A 20715-nucleotide genomic window follows, 5' to 3' on the forward strand; every position below is an offset into this window, starting at 1 on the left:
GATCTTCATATGGCGGCAGATCAGAGACAATTGCTGATGACTGTAGGACACTGATGTGAGGCACCTTGGAGGCAGACGAAGCTAAAGATTTTAGGCAGTGACGAAAAGTGAAAAGAGCAAAGAAATGAATTGCCTTTTCAAAGCTTCTAGAAATAACTAATCCATCTGAAATTTAAACGTTAGCTCATTGAAACCGATTTCAGACTCCTAACATCCAGAACTGGGAAGAAATAAATTTGTGTTGTATTGAGACTCTACACTCTAAATGTGTAGAACTTTCTTACACTAGCCAGAGGAAAGTGAAATAAACTATCTCTGCTCAATTTAGTTGATATTAAATGTTCTCAAAGCCAGAAATTATGAACATATGTGGTTATAACCTTGAGGTGAAATTTATCAAATTGACTTTTGAAGTTATGGGAAATATTTTTAAAGAAAACTGACCCTAAGCCTGTTCATGAGATCTATTTTGGAAACTTGAGAAATACACTATGTGTACTCAGGAAGCTAAATGAATCAGCTTTTCTCCCTTTTGTAAGAACTTTTGAATACTTCGAATACTTTGAAAACATTTGAATACTGGTATAGTGTTCTAAATGCATCTTGTCAGTAGTTGCTGGACAATGGCACTACACCTAGTTGCTAGGAAACCATGATGCTGCAACAACTTTCTTATTTAGTGTTGTGCTGTATACAACTGACTATCCCAAAAAGTACACTGTCAGTCATGACGTATTGCCTGGTAGCATTTTAAAGTTATTTAAAAATCTTTCCAATTTTCTGGAATATCCTTCTCCTTAGCGGAATCTCAAGATGTTCATTACAAAATGTCTCAAAATTTCTTCCATAAAACAGTAAGAATTTGTTGAAGATTTTTACACTTGAACATATTGTTTAAAATATAATCATTATTTCTGTGTGACAGCCTCACACAAACAAAGTATTTAAAGAAAATGAAGGTCTGTCATTGCTCTGTTTAATTAGCAGAAACTTTTAGACTTGAAAGATGTTTCAAAAAGTAAAGAACTCGAAAAGAACTTGTGTAATTGTGGTAAATGTCTCATTTCACATCAGAATTTTGTCAAGTCAAAATTCCATTTATAGGTGTCACCTGCTAGAACCGGTCAGTTTTGTTTCACATTTGAGTTTTTCTTTATCCAATTACTGTTACAATCAGATGGTAGAGTCCATGAGCATGCCAAAAGATATAGACTTCTTTATAGACTTCTTTCTTGTTTAACACACGATGCACTGACCCCCTTATCCATGACTTTGGAAATGCTTAGTTCCTTTGTATTTAAATTGTTTGCCATCACCTCGTTTTTTCCTTTATGAAAGCAATGCATTTATTTTTAATGGCCTATTGAGCTAAACTCTGGGATATCTTTTCTAATATTTCCAGTTAAGCTGAATATACTTATATATATATATATATATATATATATATATATATATCTTAATTGCATTTACAATTTACTTTGTACTATGACTATCACTTGCAATTTGGTGATGATAACATCGGAGATACAAATAACTTTACCATGATTAGGATTAGGAGACAAAATTTAGGATATTTTTCTTTGTTTCTTTTTACTTCTTTAGGAGAGGGAAAATAATGGAATTCTTACAGTAGACTTCTACATTAAGACCAGGTGAGTTTGTGCAAGGTTAACTGCCCAAATATACTACAGCTCCTAAACTGTGTACTCAACAAAATAGTTCCTGCTTACTATGTGGTATGGGCTACAGAAGCATAGTTATTGTCAATTAGTTAATTAAGTGGGCATTTTTTTGTTCAGTGTTGACTAGGGTGAAGTTTAAATTTCAAATTTCAATAATGTATAAACTTATCTCATAATTGCTTGAGAACGGGTTGGTTTTTTTGTTTGTTTTAGGGTTTATCTTTTCCTTTTTATATGCATATTTGAGATACCTGGAGGGACTGTAAGATCAGAATGAACTGTAATAATACATTTACCAACAACTTTCTCACCTTCTGATTTTGTCAGACACTATAGTACCAGTTGCTATGACAACTTCTACTGCAAAAAAATTAACTAAAAAATTACTCCATTATGACTTAATTATCAAATTATATGTTAGAGTTCAGTGTCTTTTATGTAACTAAATTGGCAGTTTGTAGAGCTTATACTGCCAAGCATTACAAGGGAGAAGGCAATCATTACAGATTTGAAATAAATACTAAAGCCTCTGATGTCACCACTTAAATCATAGGAACTGGAAGGAGCTTTTCATATTTCAATTTATCTCCAGTCTATGGCTGAAGTAGACTTCTCAAGTCAACCAGCCAGCTGGTCAGGCTAGGTTGCCACATAGGGTGTCCCTTACCTATACTTCTTAGCTGACTAATGAGTAAAGCAACCCAAACAGGAAGACTTATATATAAATTTATATGCAACCCTGTCTACTTTCATATTAAAATTTTCTTCTGGCAGAAGTACAAAGATATCTTTTAGAAAATAGCACGAGGCCTGCTACATTATGGGTTTTCAATAAATTTATTCCTTCTTTTACCCAATTGATGGAATAAAATTCTAGTAAATATAGAAATATACTAAAATTAAAGTGTTCTCAAAATATGCCATAGAAATTGACTAGACATAACACTTAATCTAATGAGATTTGACTATAGCTATACTGACTACAGAGACCATTCTCTAGTTTCACCTGCCTAGTACTTTAACTGTACAACAGATGCACTAATAATTCTAAGCAGTGTGTGTGTGTGTGTGTGATGTATACATCTTCCATGAGTGTATATACCTAACATTTTGGGAGTAAGTAGTCATTACATTCTAATAAAAAGTACTAATGTAATTGGAATGAAAATCTAACAAAAGTTAATCAGTACATGCAAAGGAAGAAATTACAAGGACTTCTAATATTGTATTTATAACCTTACTATATTTTGTCTTCAGAAGTTTCAAACCCAACATCTGATGAGTCAATCAGTCAGAAATGTCTCCATTAACTTGCTTGCCACAGTACAGGTAGTGCTTCAATCTTAAAGAAGTAAGTCTATCTCTGAACAGAAAAGAAGGGAGAGTGACACCCAGATAATGAAGTTCAGTCTGTACAGACATTACATATCCAGGAAGGATTTATTTCTAAAAAATGAATGATTTGTTACTTAAATAATTAGAACAAAGTTCACCGGAAATATAAGCAAACCTTCTCAACAATTTGAAATATAAGGTTTTAAACCTTATACACTCTTAACAAAATAGTAATTAACTGTAGATGACAGATGCTGCTCCTTAGTCAATGGAGACTCTCGAGTTTTACTCTGCATCTCATTGGGAAGGAAATATAAATTTTTAAAATAGAATTAACTTGGGGGAAGGCATCAGCGCTGCAACTCTTAGCACCAAATGTTTCTTCTTGGAGCACCAAATGCTTTATGGAAAACATTCCAAGTATCAAAGTTTTCAGATAGATAAATATTTATGGATCAAATCCATAAAGAACAGACATTGTTATGAAATATATATAGATGCCTTCAAAACTTTCTTTCTAGGCAGAGGAGACACATAAGTTAGGAGTCATTTCCCACTTAATTGCTTTTGCAACCTTATGCAACACAAATGGATGATGGACAAGACTCATTTGTTTGTACACAGAAGGAGATCTCAACTGACATCATGTCCAGATAAATCACATGGGAGCTATTGCTATGGATGAAAAGTGTCATGTAGGGAGTTTCAATGTCCTTTGCCAAGAAGATTAATTTTAGAAACAAATTCTTCTCTTTTCTGGTTAAGATTCACGATTAAAGCATAACATTACTCTGGTTCATAACTTTAAGGGCAATGAAATTCCATCTGTCTTTGAACTTTACGAATGATACTTTTTCAGTCTATGTATAGACTCGACTCACCCTCTTCATTTACAGCTCTTTGTTGTATTTTTACTACACATCTCCAGCCAGTGCAACAAATCTCAAGAAAGCTATTTTGCCACTTAAAGGCAGAGGTTTATTTACATTTCTCATGGTGCAAATATGCTACGTGGTTCTGTAAAGATTTAAAGTGGTTACCAAAGAAACACAGCCAGAGCTTCTGTAGAATTTTTGGTGCTCTTACAATATCACTGGCGGACAGGGAATGCCTGCATCAGAAAGGAAGTTGCCCATTGGAGAAAGTAGCCACAAGTCCTGCTCTAGTGCAGACACAGAACAAAAGTCTACAAGGACTCACTACAGAGAGAGTTGGGTGTACTTATCAGCCTTCCGCATTGCATGTGCACACACAGATTGTACCCAGAACATCAACTGTGAATCAACTGTGAACATACCGGACATTTTGCAATTGAATAGAATTCTATCTTGTTACTAACCAGAGGAGTTATGCATTCAACTCCAGAAAGTATAAATTCTGTGTGAGCTTAAAGAAAATGATAACAGAGACTCAGGTAAAAAAAATTTATTCATTAATATGTGGAGGTGTGACTTTGGGTCCAGCCAGTCAGTGACATAAATAAGCTTGAGCAAAAAACATTCAAGCTAGAGAATATGTGTGTGCACTTGTATATTTGTGTGTGTGAGTAAGGCTTCTGGGAGCAGTGCCATAAACCTGGATACCGATCAAAAGTATCACTGCAGCCCTTTGAAATTTCCATGAAGAGCACAATGTGTGTAATTATACCGGGATGCTCCAAATCGCTTTTTCCGTCTTGTGCACTCACATGCCCGCCAAACATAAAATGTTCGCCTTCTCCCTTCCAAAGTGATGGTTGTTGAACTTATTTTTAGTGTCATTTGATAAGCCTTTGTGCTCACAGAGAGACATCCCACTGACCCGGCCACTGGTCATTGTCTATACCAGTTCCCATCAAAGTAGGCGCGCTTTGTCAGGTTTCCAGTCGAATATCCATTTCGCATCTGAAGTACAGTATCGAAAGTGACTGGATCATCTGAGCTGTTTCCTTCAGCTGCTGCCGCTTTCCTCCCCCACCGTGTTTCTGCTCACGCTAACATAATTTGGCATCGTTGATGTGACACGATGGTGATAGTTCTAAAAATTCATAGTACGTATATTGTCGATGCTTCCCAATGGCGCCCCTCCTGATTTTAATTTATAAACCGAAGAAAGGAAGTCTTTTTCTAGGGCTGAATCACAACCAAGGCGCGGTGCTTCTCAATACCCAAGTAACATGCATACAGTGATCGGTCATTCAATGTCAAAAGGCATAAAAAAGATGAGCAAAGTCTTCACAGGCTGCTGCTTGCTGTTGCCTTTAATTATATTAATTAAACTTTGAAATTTTCATGCAAAGAGAGTTGCTGGCTTGTGACGCTGAAGAGCCCTTGGAGACTTGAAGGAAGGAAAAAACCCTGAGCGGAAGCTTGGTGGTTACTGCTTCCTTAAATTAAAAGCCAAACAAACACCTAGGTGTGTTTACAGATATTAATGCCTTATGTACTGCTAAATCCTAAACACCGAGAAAGGGGAATCTACCAGTCTGGGGTCAAGGTCTCAAATCACGAGTCCTTATGCTGCGCGCCAGGTCTTTGGTTGGAGGCGGTCTTTCTGTTGAATTAACGCTCTATTAATTCTCTTGTCCCGAGTGCATAATGAAAGAAAGGTGTCTTGGAAAACTAAAGGGCAAATTCCTGCTTGCATCCAGTACCTTGAGGCATCTCGTCTACATTTTGTCATGCGTGTGCACTTTCAGTGTAACAGTGACAAGATTTTCTAGTCAGAAATCTCCCGTAAGGCACAAAGTAATAGAGGACTTCGAAGGCTTTTCTATTTGACATAGCTACAAGGCAGTTGACTCCCTTATCTGCTTAGCCTGGAAGGACATTTCATGATCTGCATGTAACTGAAGATCTTGCCAAACAAAGCACACGCACCCTACATGTCAAAAGCACCATTCGCCACTACAGAGCCGCATGGCTGGTGGGTTTTCAGTCTTTGCTTTGGTCTCATCTTTACGTCATCACTGTGTCTGCTTTGTCCTCTTACACATTCAAATGAGCTCTGCATAAACCGTAGCATGCAAATTAGCATTCCTCTGTCTCTTCAGTGTCATGAATCATGAGTTATGGCTGAGTTTCATCGCCTCTCATGTACATGGCAGAGGAAGTGTGTGAAAATGTTTGGTGCACAGAAAGCAGAAGGCAGAGAAAACATTTCCTGACAGAGGGACTGGGGTGCTTTTCCAAGAACTTCTGAGGTGCACTGGACTGTCCATTCTGCTGGAAATCGGCATCATGAAGATGTGCCGTCTTCTCTTCTCACTCCTCATGATCTCGTTTTATTGATGGGGAACTCGGGAGAAGTTTATGCACCGGCCCTGAGAAAAGAAGGAGAGCCACAGTGAAATACGGAAGCAGTTGTTTAAAAGCCAGGAAACATCTAGTTTCTTTAACATGACATAGCTAATGATACTCAAGCTCAGAACAATGTCTACAGGAGTCACACAGTCCTATCATTTTCCTTGGCTCAACACCATATGGCTCAGGTTTTATTTTTTTTTCTTCGACAGAAAGTTTCCTTATTTGATGATAAGGTAAAATCCACATAGGAAAAAAAAATCATGGAACTAAAACGTTCTTAGTGCTGTCTGAAGTGTGGCACCACCTTCGTAAAAATCAAACTGTCAGAGACATTGCCGTATTTGTCTCCATGATGAAATAAAATGGTAGGATTTTCTTTGTCATTGTTGATTCTAAAATGTCTACATGAAGAGTATATTTAGTAAGTCACAAAAACTGAGGATAAGGAATTTATGAATGACTTTTATAGCTCACAGCCTTGTTTTAGATCATGTCCAGTGTTGCCCTGACCCATTTCTCACAACACTATAGACACTGTTTTCTCCCAAATTGATAGTATTTCTTTGAATTATTTATTTTCAAAGAGCATTTTCCAGCCCAACTTCTAAACACTTTAATGAAGGTTGTGTGGACATATTGATTCATAGACTAGTCACAATCCGATAATTACTTGGAAATAAAATTTCCAATTATTGATGCAGACTCTCCTTTCCTTAGTATGATGCTATTGACCTACCAGAGTCCTCTGCTGGCCAAAAGCTAGCCTGCTCTCTTCCAGTTGAGGCCAGAGTTATCATATGATTAAGACTTTTCCATTTGCTATTTCATCTACTCTCAGAACCTCATCATGTTGGAGCTTCCCCTAACATGAGTGCTCGTCTGGAATACTTGAAGCATGGAGTCATTAAAAACAACTTAAAACATATTGTGGAAGAAGAGAACTTAGAACATAAAAGCTTATTTTTGTTCATTTTCATTTCAAGCGTAACTGCTCAACAAATTAAGAAATTTCAGACATTTTGAAAAGAGAAAACATAAAGACCAGAAAGAGCAGGAGTTTCTATCAACCTCTACTAAAAGTCAATGGTCCATTGAGGTTTTTGCCTTCTAAATAATTTTGGAAGCAACAATATTTCTACAAATACCAATTTTATGAGTTTGCGCCTAACATGTGAATTCGGGTGTAAGTTTTAGATAATAATACATATCATATATCATAAATTATACTTGTTAATATGAACATATACTTTATTCGGTTTTCTGTATTTTTGACTCAATATTTCCTCTAATTATTTTTCTAGATTTATGCTCATGCTCTACTCATATATGAAATCCACATATACTGTTCTGATGCATTGGGCATCACCTATACTGCATATTTAGGCATTAATACAACTAGCTTGAATTTTATGCTCTACAAATGACTGAGCCATGTCTGAGTGAAAACATTTGTCAATAAAAATTAAATTAAATCAATTTATTAACACTTCAATACTTTCAAGATGAATTATGCATACATTCCTTTCTATAAGATTCAATTTATTCATTTTTCATGGGAAATTATTAGCAGTATAATTTGTTAACTATTTAAAGAAACTAAACCTAGGCGGAACAAACATGAATTTACTACTCATTTTAGGCTATAACCAAGTATTTTAAACTACATTGCCTTATAAACTCACTGTGATAATTCAATTATTAAGTTGTTAATCTTTCCCAATAAACTTAAATCATTAGGCAAATTAATTCTGAAACAAGGTCACTCACAAGCAACCTAAACTAAATGTTTTCTAGCATGTAAGAAAGGTGTTTTATGTTGATAACTGGCATCATTTTATGCATTTTTGAAGGTCATAATTATTTATCTATAACTTTCAAGAAATAAAACTGCCGTCTTTTTAAAGCATACTGTTTTATGCAGCCTTATATTGGACATATTACCTAATTACTGAGTTTCTGTGGCAAAGAAACAACTCTGATGGCACACAACTATGCAAAAATGGTCGAAAGCACTCCTATTCTTTGACTCTACTCTAATTTGAGAATATTCAAATTAGAATACTTCAAATATTCACCGTGGGATTTTTGTAATAGTGAAACTAACTATAATGGCAATTTATATGTCTGCTCAATAATTCAGTAAACAAATTATAATTCACCTAACTCAACACCATATGGCCAATAAAATAGGTATCTTTAAAAGATAAAGAAAAATGGAAGTGAAAAGAGAGTGGCAAGTTGTTATATGATCATATCTATACAAGTATGTATCTAAAAAGTAAGAGATTAGCAGATGGCTTACCAGCCAACTGTGAAGAGTGGGATTAACCATGACATCTTATATTTTATTTATATATTTTCTGCACACATGTATATTTAATCACAAGTTCTTTTACAATTAAATTTCTTTACAATACTTTTTATTTTTGTGTTACTAAAAGTCATTCCAAACATCTATTCTTTTTTTTTTTTTCTTTTGAGAACAACCACTAACTTCTTGGTCAGATTTTTTCAACATTTGGTAAATTCACTCTCTTGTCCAGGTTGCGTCTGACACTGAACATCCAGGTGAACCTGTCTGAATTACAAGTCTGCTCAGGGGTGTGGGTGTATGGAACCAGAAGACTGACTAGTAGATCTTGGACTCTCCTTTCGGCATTTTCTATGGATGTGTGATCTGGAGTTAGCACTGCAAATCCTACAATCTAGTCTTCCTTTACTTTTATGGTACTAAATTTCAGGAGTCTTGATAAAAAGACTGTTCAAGCATCTGGCAATGTTATTGTTAGTATTCAGAAATCTGTACTGCCTGTCCTTGGGGTTCTGACAAGATATGCCCTCAGCTGCAGCCACTAAGAGCACCACCTGTGCCTATTCAAAATGTTCCCTTTTAAAATGTCCCTTACCCTCTCTCTCTCTCTCTCTCTCTCTCTCTCTCTCTCTCTCTCTCTCTCTCTCTCTCTCTCTCTCTCTCTCTCTCTCTCTCTTCCGCCACTCTTTCCTCTCTGCTTCTGCTTGTGTCTCTGGAGGCCAGTCTTCCCCTGCCCCTTTCCCTTTTTTACAATCCTTTTCCCCTAATAAAAAAATCCTCTGCTTAAACTCTATTGCATGGTGTCTTTCTCCAGCTGCTTTTCTTAAATTACAAGTTATAGTTGGCTAAACTTTTAAATATGTTTGTTCATATGTGTGTAAGTCTGTGGTGACACCAAGTATAGTATACTGCTTATGTATCTGGTGGTTCATTACCTTTAACCAAATGAAGAAGAGTCTGCAATTTTCATACATCAAACTTTCTAACCACATTGATAGCTAGGGCACATGTTTCTCTGTTCAATTAATAACACTAAATATTCATGGTTTTGGTACATAGCAAAATAGTCTGAAAATCTTTTCTTTATAGGTAACTATAAAAACTCTTTTTGAGGAGAAGGCCCTAAGTGAAATATTAGCCATCTATTTCTCTAAATGAATGATGTTTTCCTTCTGTGGTTTATGAACTACTGTGGATTCTAAAGGTGCCTCCAAAGCTATCAGGGTTGGAGCGGCACATGTGAAGGTCTCAAACTCAGTCTCACCTAAGGAGCTCTGCTGTGTGTTTTCTTGAAGACTGTAAGTCCATGCTATATAAGATTTTGTCTGTATTAAATTTTAGTTTGATGACTACTAATACAGAAATTTAACCTGACCTTATGCTAAAAGGTGAGGGAACTACTCATATACCTTAATTTTATTTTTATAGCTCTTATAAATGTCTTCATAGATCTCCAAAATTATATTATCCAGAAATTTTTCATAATATAAAGAGTCTATATAACCATTAGGTATATAAGTAGAAGACTGACTTTTAGATAATTATGTTTACGATATTGATATTAAAGGATCAGTTCACTAGGAGGTAGCAAAAACTTAGTCTAAGCTCACCTGCTTCCCTCTTGCTACACAAACATAACTACGTAACTTAGTCTTTTTCTCTTTCTGCCTTGGGTGTAGGGAGCTCATCCTGGGCAGGGTCATTTAAAGTAATGAGTGATGATTACAGTGAGCCTGATTCTGATATAACTGAACCTGATTTTGGCCCATAATCTTCGACCTAGTTTTATTCTTCTGAAGCTTTGTTTTTTTTTTCTCACCACTTCTTTACAAGTAGTGTATGGTTATGTAAATATAAATTAATGCAAATTTCTTGCTTCTTACTTTTCCTAAGCATAAGGAATATTCATATTCACCTTAACCTTCACAGTCCTCCAACAAAGCATCTCTTTGCCCTCTACCTTGTACAAATGGTGCTATCTCATCTACTTTCCATCTTTTATTCTGGAAGCCTCTAATGGTATGCTATATAGATAATACTATGTAGATGTCAAATGATGATTTACTTGAACTGAACCTGAATTACACAGAAACAGATAACGTGAACTTGACGTTTAGACATGTTAAATGCTGAAGCTATGCTGTTCTTCATGTAATACTCTACAAAAATGAATCCTCTGAGGCTCAAGGCTGGACATCAACTGATTTTATTGAGTTTTAGGAAATAGCCTGCTTGATATGAATTGTCACAATCTGAGAATATAGCTAGGCTGGGGACGCAAATTTGCAATCCCAGAACTTGAAGGTTGAAGAAGGAAGATTAGGAGTTCAAGGTCAACCTCAGGTACATGAGTTCTAGGCCAGTCTGGGGTGTATGATTCTGTGCCTCAAAAGTAAATCTGGAAATCTATTGACATTCCCAACTCTCCCTTTAAAGTGGAGCTCCACATGGAGTTTTAATTATGTTACAGATTTTCACCATAAGAAATGGAATGTACTAAAGAAGAATGTACCATGAAGAGAATACTGACGGTAACAAGTGATAACCAGGCTAAACTTACAGTCATCTCTGACAGCTTTAACTGTACTCAAGTGATACTTGAGGCAATCAGGAAAATCTCCTCAGTGGTGATGTGTTTTATTGACAATTTCCTTGAAATTATTATTAACAATGCCCCTTCTCTTGGGCGTCACAATAAATAAGGAAGCAAGATACCCAAAAGGAAAATATCAGAAGCATGACTAGTCTACATCGAGCTAAGTCAAAAGAAGAAAATAAGACAGCAGTAGAAACTGGCATGTTATCTGCTGGTGAAGTGTGCAGACACGGTTCGGTCACAGTATTTAAAACCCGATTTCACCTCCATTTTTATTGTGGTCAGTAACAGCAGCAATAACCAGAGCAGACACCATGTTTCCCATCTCCGAAGCATTAACATTCCAACAGCATCAATGCTCGCATGGCCCTTTACTAGCTATCTGCACAGGACGTATTTCACTGCTGGAGCCGTTACAGGATTATGCTCAGCTCATAAACATCCATTGACAAGCCAATGCAAACAACCACACTTTAGGTGAGACTTTTCAAACACGGAGAGCTGATTCATTTTTATTTCAGCTTCTTTAAAGACCTCCCTGAACCTCCACGCACAGTGTGATAGTAAACACCATTTCAAATGCTAAATGGTACAAAACCCAAAGATACACAGGCATAAAGATTTGTCGAAAAGTCCATGAAGTCACTATTGCTACGGAGACTAAAGAACACAATAGGCTTTTTTAATGTCAAATGCCTGTAGTAATTGGTGGCACAAAACTCAATAAAGGTATATGTCCCTTTCTCAGTTATAGATAATCCGAAGTGGAGGCTGGATGTGGAGATGTTCCCCATTTCCTTAACCGCGGACTCCCAAGAAAAGAAAATCCCAATGAGAGTTGTGGAAAAGGCAAGGGAATAAGAGTCATGGCCCTATCAGACCCAGACCCCTCTCCAGTCACCAGGATACAACCACACAAACTGTGGGGAGGACTAAAAAGATCCTTCCTAAGCACACATGGTTTCTAAAGAAGCTGGCCCTGTGCTGAAGACATGGGCACGTATGGAGACAGACCTTTCAAAACATAAAAACTTCACTGTAGGCTATGAGAGGGTGTAGTTACTATAAAGATATTCCCTTCAACCCAGTTTACAGCTCGGCTCTAAGTCAAAGCAGAAGGGAGTCAGGGGAAACCTACTAGTGAAAATTCTTAACCCTGCCCTGCAGTTCACGGGGAAAGCCAGCAGTGAACTACAATGACTTCTACAATAAATGCAGCCCAGAAGATACCTATCAACAATCTGACTGAGAAAGTTATTCTATGTATTATTCTAGAGTTAAAGAATTTGTAAGTCAGTGTCCATCTAGCCTGCCTCTTTCTTCTCTCTGTATATACAAATACAGTCTAACAAACAAGGGCAAACAATAGCTATGTTAAAGATATTCTAAAATCTACTGATAACAATGGATAGCATGTACCTCAAGTATTTCAAATGAAAAATAAGTTTTAAACAAGGAACTATGAATCAAAATTAGTGCATTTGACTGGTATTCATGTAAACTGTACACAGTGAAAGACTTACTGATTTTGAAATTTCAGTTTTTCACCGTCCAAGGTGAAATAAAAGTAAAATAAGAATGCCAGATCTCTGAGTCACATGACTCTTGTCCCCTGAGAAATCACTTCTCTACGAGGATAAATATGAAGTGAACGGGAAATAATTTCTTAGAACCTGCTAGAATCAATGAATGATCTACTCTTAAAATTTCAAAGTGACCCTCTGAATGCCAAGCACAGAAAAGCAAGAAATATACAGCAAAATTTCAACATACAAGAACATATAATAAAAGCATGTATCATGCTTGTTTTCCTTCCCCTCAAGCCCTGAAACATGAGAAATGTCACAATGTAACAGCTGGCTTTTTCTCAGAAGCAATGGGGGAACACTGACAATGGAACATCCTGACTTAACTTCCCTAAAAACTACAAGTTCTGGGATAGGAATGTGAAAAATGAATTAATTTTTAAAAAGAGAGAAAAATTAACTCTATGTATTTATAGGAAGCTAAATTAAATAAGGACCATTTGAGGCACACCAAATCTTGGAAAGGTGAGTGGAAACAGACTTTAACAGACTACAATAGAGTTTGGATGTTTTAGTCTGATAGGGTCTGTAGACAAGCTTCTATGGCTGAGCTTTTCAAATGTAAGTTACTTAGTCTCTTGTCTCAATTTGCATTTAAAGAAAAGGGAGGCTGATATTAACGTTGTATAAAGCTGTTTTGCTCTTCACAAGGATATCTGCAATCATGCTGCAAGGCTTCTCATGACAAAGTGTCTCTGACCCCTACATGACAGGGTCTCTCCACTCTGGCCTCATGACCCACTCTGTTCATAACTCACTCTGCCCTCCTTATGCTGTTTGCTCTGTTTTCCCACAAGACCAGCAGGGAAACTTCATCCTAGGGTCTTTATGAATGCTGGTTTTGTTTTTTTCTACAAGAATAGTTAGTTCTTCCAAGAATAGTCAGCTCTTTTTTTTTTTTTTTTTGTAATTTATCAGTAACTAAACTGAATCTCCACCTAGTGTAGCACTGATGCTGGTTATTTAACAGGATCTTCCACAGAAAAACATATACAGAAGTTTTACTGTGACTGTTTAAATGGATGCTTCATGGATAATGATGATTAAATAATACTATAGAAACGGATGGAAATCTAAAGCTTCCATCTGAAGAGCAGTTGGTGATTACTTTGTGAAAGATTACAAATGATTTTTAAAGACTTTAATTTTTAATTCTCTCTCTCTCTCTCTCTCTCTCTCTCTCTCTCTCTCTCTCTCTCTCTCTCTCTCTCTCTCTGTGTGTGTGTGTGTGTGTGTGTGTGTGTGCCTGAGTGCAGATGCCTCCAGAGACTGGAGCTGAAATGACAGACTGTGAGTCACGCTATTTGGATGCACAGAGCAGAACCCAAGTCATCAGCATGGTGGTGAGCACCCTAAGTTGCTTAAACATCTGTCTCTCTATTCATAACTTTTTGAAATCTTCCTAATGCTTTAATTTAAAAAATTAGTTGTGAACTGGACAGTTGTGGCTGGTGCCTTTAATCCCAGCACTGGGAGGCAGAGGCAGGTAGATCTCTGAATTAGAGGCCAGCCTGGTCTACAGGGTGAGTTCCAGGACACCCAGGGATACACAGAAAAACCCTGTCTCAAAAAAACAAAAAAAGAAAAACAAAAGAAAAAAGAAATTATTTGTTATGATTCTGTTTGTTTTCAATCCATCACTGTCTTAATAAATACTTGGAGATATATATAGTCTAATAGAATATGTAAGGATAATTGAACTATAAGACCACAAGTGTATTTAATATTTTCATCACACTTGAGAAGATCAAGTTTAAATAACTACAATTTATTTTTATTATTAATAATTAGACATTCAAATTTCCAAAATTAGGGCTTAATTTTGAATGTAAGCATACAAATATGTAAAAAAATGATTGTGTATTTTAATAATACAGTAATTTGAGTTAAACATTTTCTAATTATATTCATGCTTTTCTAAACTCTTAGAGCAACAGACAAATAATGGCATTTGTTGCTAAGTTGAGATCATGGAGAAGAAAACCCCAAACGATACTTTAAATCCTTTATGTACACTGACTTAAAGCTAACAACAAATGAAGACTATGCTGCTTGTTTATGCAGACATAGGTTCAAATACATTTTTAAGATAAGCCTTTCATTGCAAGAAAAGATGACAAACACTGTGGCCCAGATGTCATTTCACTAATCAGTGAGTATACAATGACATTTAAAGGATATTTCATGTTCGTAGTTTGGAAAGAAATGAAATATGCATTAATATTACACTTTAATAAACATAGTTATCACTAACTTACATGGTTTCTGTAAATCATAAATAGAAAGTTTTAAAATGATTATGGAAATAGTTAATATATCTGGATACAATTAGTTTCAACAAAATGAAAAGTGTAAATGTTCAACCTTTTAAGCTTTATATAAGAATACATGTATATTCATATGACTAGAGATGAAACAATGCTGTTTCAAAACAACAATTGATTCAAACTGAAAATGTATGAAGTCACCTTTATGTACAAATAATGCTTTTCTATTTGCATAAAACTAAAAATGTCAAAAAAAAATAAAAACAAGATTGAAGTCAAGTAACAAAAAGTGATTGGCTTTGACAATATGGCACCCATTCAATCATGGCGTGATGTTTCAATGTAATTCCATGTTACAAAGTCAGACCCTGAGGTTAAAAGTCTATCTGCAAATCAAATATTGGGTAATATTGGTAACATATCATGGGATATGTAGATATTCAACTAGGTGGATGGATAGTTAGATGATAGAGATAGATAGGTAGATGATAGATAGATGAATGGATGATAGACAGACAGATGGATAATAGGCAGATGATAGCACAGAGAAGATATAGATATGAATATAAGGTAAGTGTAGAGAAACATATTCTAATATTCTAACAAAACATCATATTTTGGTAATAATGTAATTAACTACCATATTATATTCACTGGAAATAAACAAAAAAACATAATTAAACTTTAGATGACATTACTGTGGGTTTAGCATTATATTAACTCTTCCAATTCCTACTATTTTCATTTTTTAGTATATAGGTGTGAGAAACTCATTGTGTGTGTGTGTGTGTGTGTTGTATGCATGCATGCATGTGTGTGTCCTGCTCTGTCACTGCCTTATTCCCTTGAAATAGGGTTTCTCACTAAACCTGGAGCTAGGTTGGTGGCTAGCAAGCCCCAGAAACCCTCCTCTCCCTGTCCCCAACAGTTCTGAGATTTCAAGGGCAGGTGGTCATGTCCTACTTTTTATACGGACCCTGGAGATATGAATTCAATTCTTCGTGCTTGCATGGCAATTGTACTTAGTCTGAGTCATTTCCCTGTCCCCAATTTTTTTTAACAAACTAGTCTTGGGTATTCGTTTCCAGTCCATCCACCTTGTTTCTATACTATAAACTCCATGATCTTTTTTGTTGTTGTTGTTGTTTTATTTTTTGTTTGCATGTTTTGGTTTGGTTTCACTACTATGTTGCAAATTTTAATTCAGGGTTCACCCTGTAGTGCTACTGATAAGATACTAGGTGAATGAGTGATTATTAAAATATAAAATCACAGGCTGGACTTGGTGGTGCACACCGAGTACTCTGGAGACAGAGGAAGGTGAATCTCTGTGAGTTCTAGGACAGCCTACCGAGTGAGTTCCATGAGATCCAGGACAGCCAGGACTATGTAGAAAGGCCCTGTCTCAAAAAAATTTAAAAAAAAAGAAAGGAAGGAAAAGAAAGCAAGGAAGGAACAAAGGAAGGAAGGAAGGAAGGAAAGAAGAAAGGAAGGAAGGAAGGAAGGTAGGGAGGGAGGGAGGAAGAGAGGGAGGGAAGAAGGAAGAGGCTTGAAATGCCAAACATAAACTATGTGGTCAATATTCTCTGACACATATAACTAATATTATTTGTAGGGATATTGAAATTTTAGTCTAACAACACAATGATTAGTAAGTTGTTAAGTAAAATACAGTGGTTCACTTACCTATAAAACTACATGCCACTGTCACTAACTGACTTGCAATTAATCAGCAGTAACTACCTCCCCACCAGCAAGCGTCTTCCTGCTTTCTTCTGTCACATGAATATTCACATGGCCTAGATATCCTGTTTCCAGTGCCTAACACACAGACTGGCATAAGAGAGAAGTGGCTTGATTGCAGGATGGCAGTGTTCTAAACTGGGCAACAGCAGGCATCATAGAGGGGCTGACCTTGATGTCGGTCCTGAACAGACAGCAGATGGTAGAAGCTGGGTATGTTTCATATTGAAAGTCACCAACAGACAGAGACAATAGGAATGACAGTCCAGCTCCATGGCAAGTCTCAACTGGAAATACAACACGTTCGGAGAAGTGGGACACGACCCTTCTGATCAGCTCCACCACGTGCTCATAGCAGGAAGTAGAATGTTAGATTGTTTTCTAACATGAGCATCTATCCTTGTGCTGTTTCTTATCACAGAAGTCAGTATTTGAAAAGAAATCACGTACTTTTCCTTCACATGGGTACACAGCCCCTTGTGTATATGTTGTGAAAATCCCAGGGGCAAGGTGTGAATCGGAAAGGCATTTCTCATTGAAGTCATTAAATATGAAAATGAGAATATAGAATACTTTGTATAGATTTTTCCAAAGCAAGTGTTTTTAAAAGCTCTCAACATTGACAGCATTTTCCAGAAAATACATTCAACTACTGGTTTTGGATTTTAAAGAGAACAAAAGTGTTCTTAAAAATAATAAAACCCAGAGCTGGAGAGATGGGCTAATGGTTAGAGGCACTCACTACTCCTGCATAGGACTCAGGTTCTGTTCCCAACACCCACGCGGTAGCTCATAACCACCTGCAACTACAGTTCCAGGGGATCAGATTCCTCTTCTGCGTGTGACAGGCTCCCATGCATATGGTGCATACACATACACCCAGTCCAGGTGCACACAGACACACACACACACACACACACACACACACACAATTAATTAACTAGTTAAAAATTAATGATAAAACCCAACTCAGTAAACTACTTTAAACTAATTTCAATTCCCACTCCTGATTTACCTAATGAGGAAAACACTTATCTATATTTCATTATGAGAGCCATTCTTCTTAGGGCAAAAGATTGAGATAATTAATAATTCTGCAGAAAAACAGAACACAGACATTCTTTGAGGTTAGGAACATAAAAGAGTAGAAAGCTGAAACTGCAATGAATAACAACAATGATAATAGTAATAGTGATAACAATATAAAACCCAGTGTTCTTTGAATTGAATTTCAAAGTCTTATCATTTGAAGAGTTAGGAAGATGGCACACTTGGTTCAGTGCTTGGACAAGCATGAGAATGAACTTGAGCCCAAAAATCCACACTAAAAGGAAAGGCTGACCTGGTCATATGCATTTACAAAACAACCCTGAGGAGGGTTACATGGATGGGTCCTGGTCACTCACTCACTGTTCAACTATCCCTGCCTAATCGTTTGTGACCCCTGGGTTAGTGAGAGACCCTGTCTTGTTCGTTTTATGGTTCATGGTTCCTGAGGAAAGACACCCCAAGATTTACCTGTGGCCTCAACAGACATGCAAATGTGTACACATACACACACACACACGCACACACACGCGCGCACACACACACACACACACATGGAGGGGGGGGCTTTTCCCTTGAAAATATCCCTTTGATGACTGATGCAAATAAACAAGAATCCCTAATTGCATATACAACTACGATGCCACAGTAAATCCTATGCAAACCCAACCACAACAGCCTGGCACAACAAAGGGAAAGGCTGTGTGAAATGACAATGATGTAGTTGTAGTTTTATTTGAATAGCACCCCCAAGGAAATTCAACAGCAACAGCAAACATTTTATATTGAAATGTGGTATGTATGTTTTTAAAATCTTATTCTCCCAGCAACATCAACACTAATCTTTGGAACTTGGAAAACACTCAGGGAACATTATGGTGTTGGCACACCCCAAGAACAGACAATTGTATCAGCGTTTTCCGATAGGCTCTGCTGGCAACACCAATGCACCTGGTGGAATGGCAGCCAGCTGTTCATTCTATCTGGTGCTATTAAAACCTGTTTTGCAGACATAACTTGTGTTCTCTCTTTCCAATTCCAAATGATGATGGCACTGAAGCCTCTGATAATGAAGAAAACATATTTTATGTGGGGTTTTTTTGGTACTTCTAGTTTTAAATAACATCTTAACATATGTTTAAAACAGAGCATATGGAAATAAGAAAAAGCAAATCTGAATTGCAGGCACAAATATTGGTTAAAAAGATCGTGCAAATCTATGGCTTTTATAGTAATCTCAAATCATGCATATCAATAAAACTAAGCAGCAGGAGCATGATGGTTTCTATAATCTCATCACCTTCTAGGAATGTCTACAGCTAACACCTGTTTTCAGGGGACACAAGATTCATCCTCACAATGAAAAGATTTCATCAGACCTTCTGGGAATGACTATGTCAGTTTCTATTGATCAGTATTAAATATAGATCTTTATAAGCCATTCGGTGAGTGACTGCAGCAGTTGGCGTGTAACATCAGTGCAACTATGTCCACCAGGCTGCTGATTCAAGTTGTGTCTATGAACAGGAGAGCCCCAAGGAGCCAAAGTCTGATATATATAATTCAGCATCATTCGGCAGTTCTCCAGACAAAGAGAATTTCTAAGGGAGTTTGTTTCTGTTACTGCTCTTCACTTACATGGGGAAAGACAATTTATGCCTGAGAGCAAACGGGCTTAGGAAGTATTACCAATCAAAATGCCCTTAAATAAATGGCTTCAGTGTCCTATGATTTATTTTTTATCTGGGAGGAGTTAAAAATTAATGTTTCACACAATGGCTGCAGACAACAGTCAAGATTATGGAATCAATGCTGCTTGCTACACGACTCAGTAAAGCAACAAATACTTAAAGATGAGAATTTGCATACAACATCTTAAGAACGATGGTTATGTGACATTTTAAGGGGGATTTAGCTAAGGGATTAACAAGAATTTTCATTTTACCAAAATATAGAAATCCAAACCACTTCTATACAAAATAATTTATTCTATAATATTACTAATATGCCGATTTCTATCTCAAGAGTTCTTAGTTCTAATCCCACCATCTCACAAACTACATGTCAACTACTCATGTAGAAGATCATGTGACCTAACAAGTTGGAGAGAGGATAAATTGCCATATTGAAGCAACTGATGAGTTTTGACTTTAAGCTGAAAAGGGATAGGAGAATTTATGAAGCTCTATAAAGCCTTGCATGCTAAAGTATATATTTCATTGCGAAAATACATCAACTTCACCAAATGAGACAGCTGCACATAACAAGTCTATAGATATTTTTAAATGAACTAAGAAGTCTGATTACATTTCTTATACAGAAAATCTGTTTTGAAGTTACTATGTCTCACCCAGCATAAAGCCTTTATATCTGTATTTCTATGCCAATCCAAATGTGTGACTGTTGTGGGTACAGAAATACCCAATAGCCAAAGTACAGAAACAACCTGTGTCTACCAATGAATAAAAGAAAAGTAAGAAATATTTTAGATGATTTATGCTTTTAAGGTGACACAATTATAAAGGAAAGAACATGTGGTGTATACAAAGGAATGCTATTCAGCATTCAAAAAGAATGTTCTGTAGTGTACAGCATAACTGAATCAGGATGACCCCGTGAAAAGTCAAAGACTCCAAACACAGAAAGAAAAACACACTGTGATCACACATACAAAATATTTTCTTAAAAGTCAAGTAAACTGAATGGCTGAGTGGTGGTGGCCAAGAACAGAAAGACAGAAGGAAAGTGGAAAAGTAGGTCAAACTACAAATTTTCAGTGCAAAAGGTGTTTCAAGACACACAGTGTGAAAGTTTGTAGTTAGTAATACCATACAGCATGTGAAATATGAGCAAAAAGTCGGCTT

The 20715-nt window shown here is 36.5% G+C and overlaps 1 protein-coding gene across 1 annotated transcript in view; it reads right to left on the reverse strand.

Annotated features, from left to right (window-relative positions):
• Nucleotides 1-4427: 4427 nt before the first annotated feature.
• The window catches only part of Antxr2 (ANTXR cell adhesion molecule 2), a 120583-nt gene continuing 104295 nt past the window's right edge, over nt 4428-20715 (reverse strand). The window contains exon 17 of the mRNA XM_005068130.4: nt 4428-6318. Coding sequence (XP_005068187.1) covers nt 6280-6318 — 39 coding nt within the window. The 3' untranslated portion in view covers nt 4428-6279. The remainder of the gene's footprint in view (nt 6319-20715) is intronic.

This window comes from Mesocricetus auratus, unplaced genomic scaffold (assembly GCF_017639785.1).
Source record: "Mesocricetus auratus isolate SY011 unplaced genomic scaffold, BCM_Maur_2.0 Super-Scaffold_100006, whole genome shotgun sequence".
Lineage (NCBI taxonomy): Eukaryota > Metazoa > Chordata > Mammalia > Rodentia > Cricetidae > Mesocricetus > Mesocricetus auratus.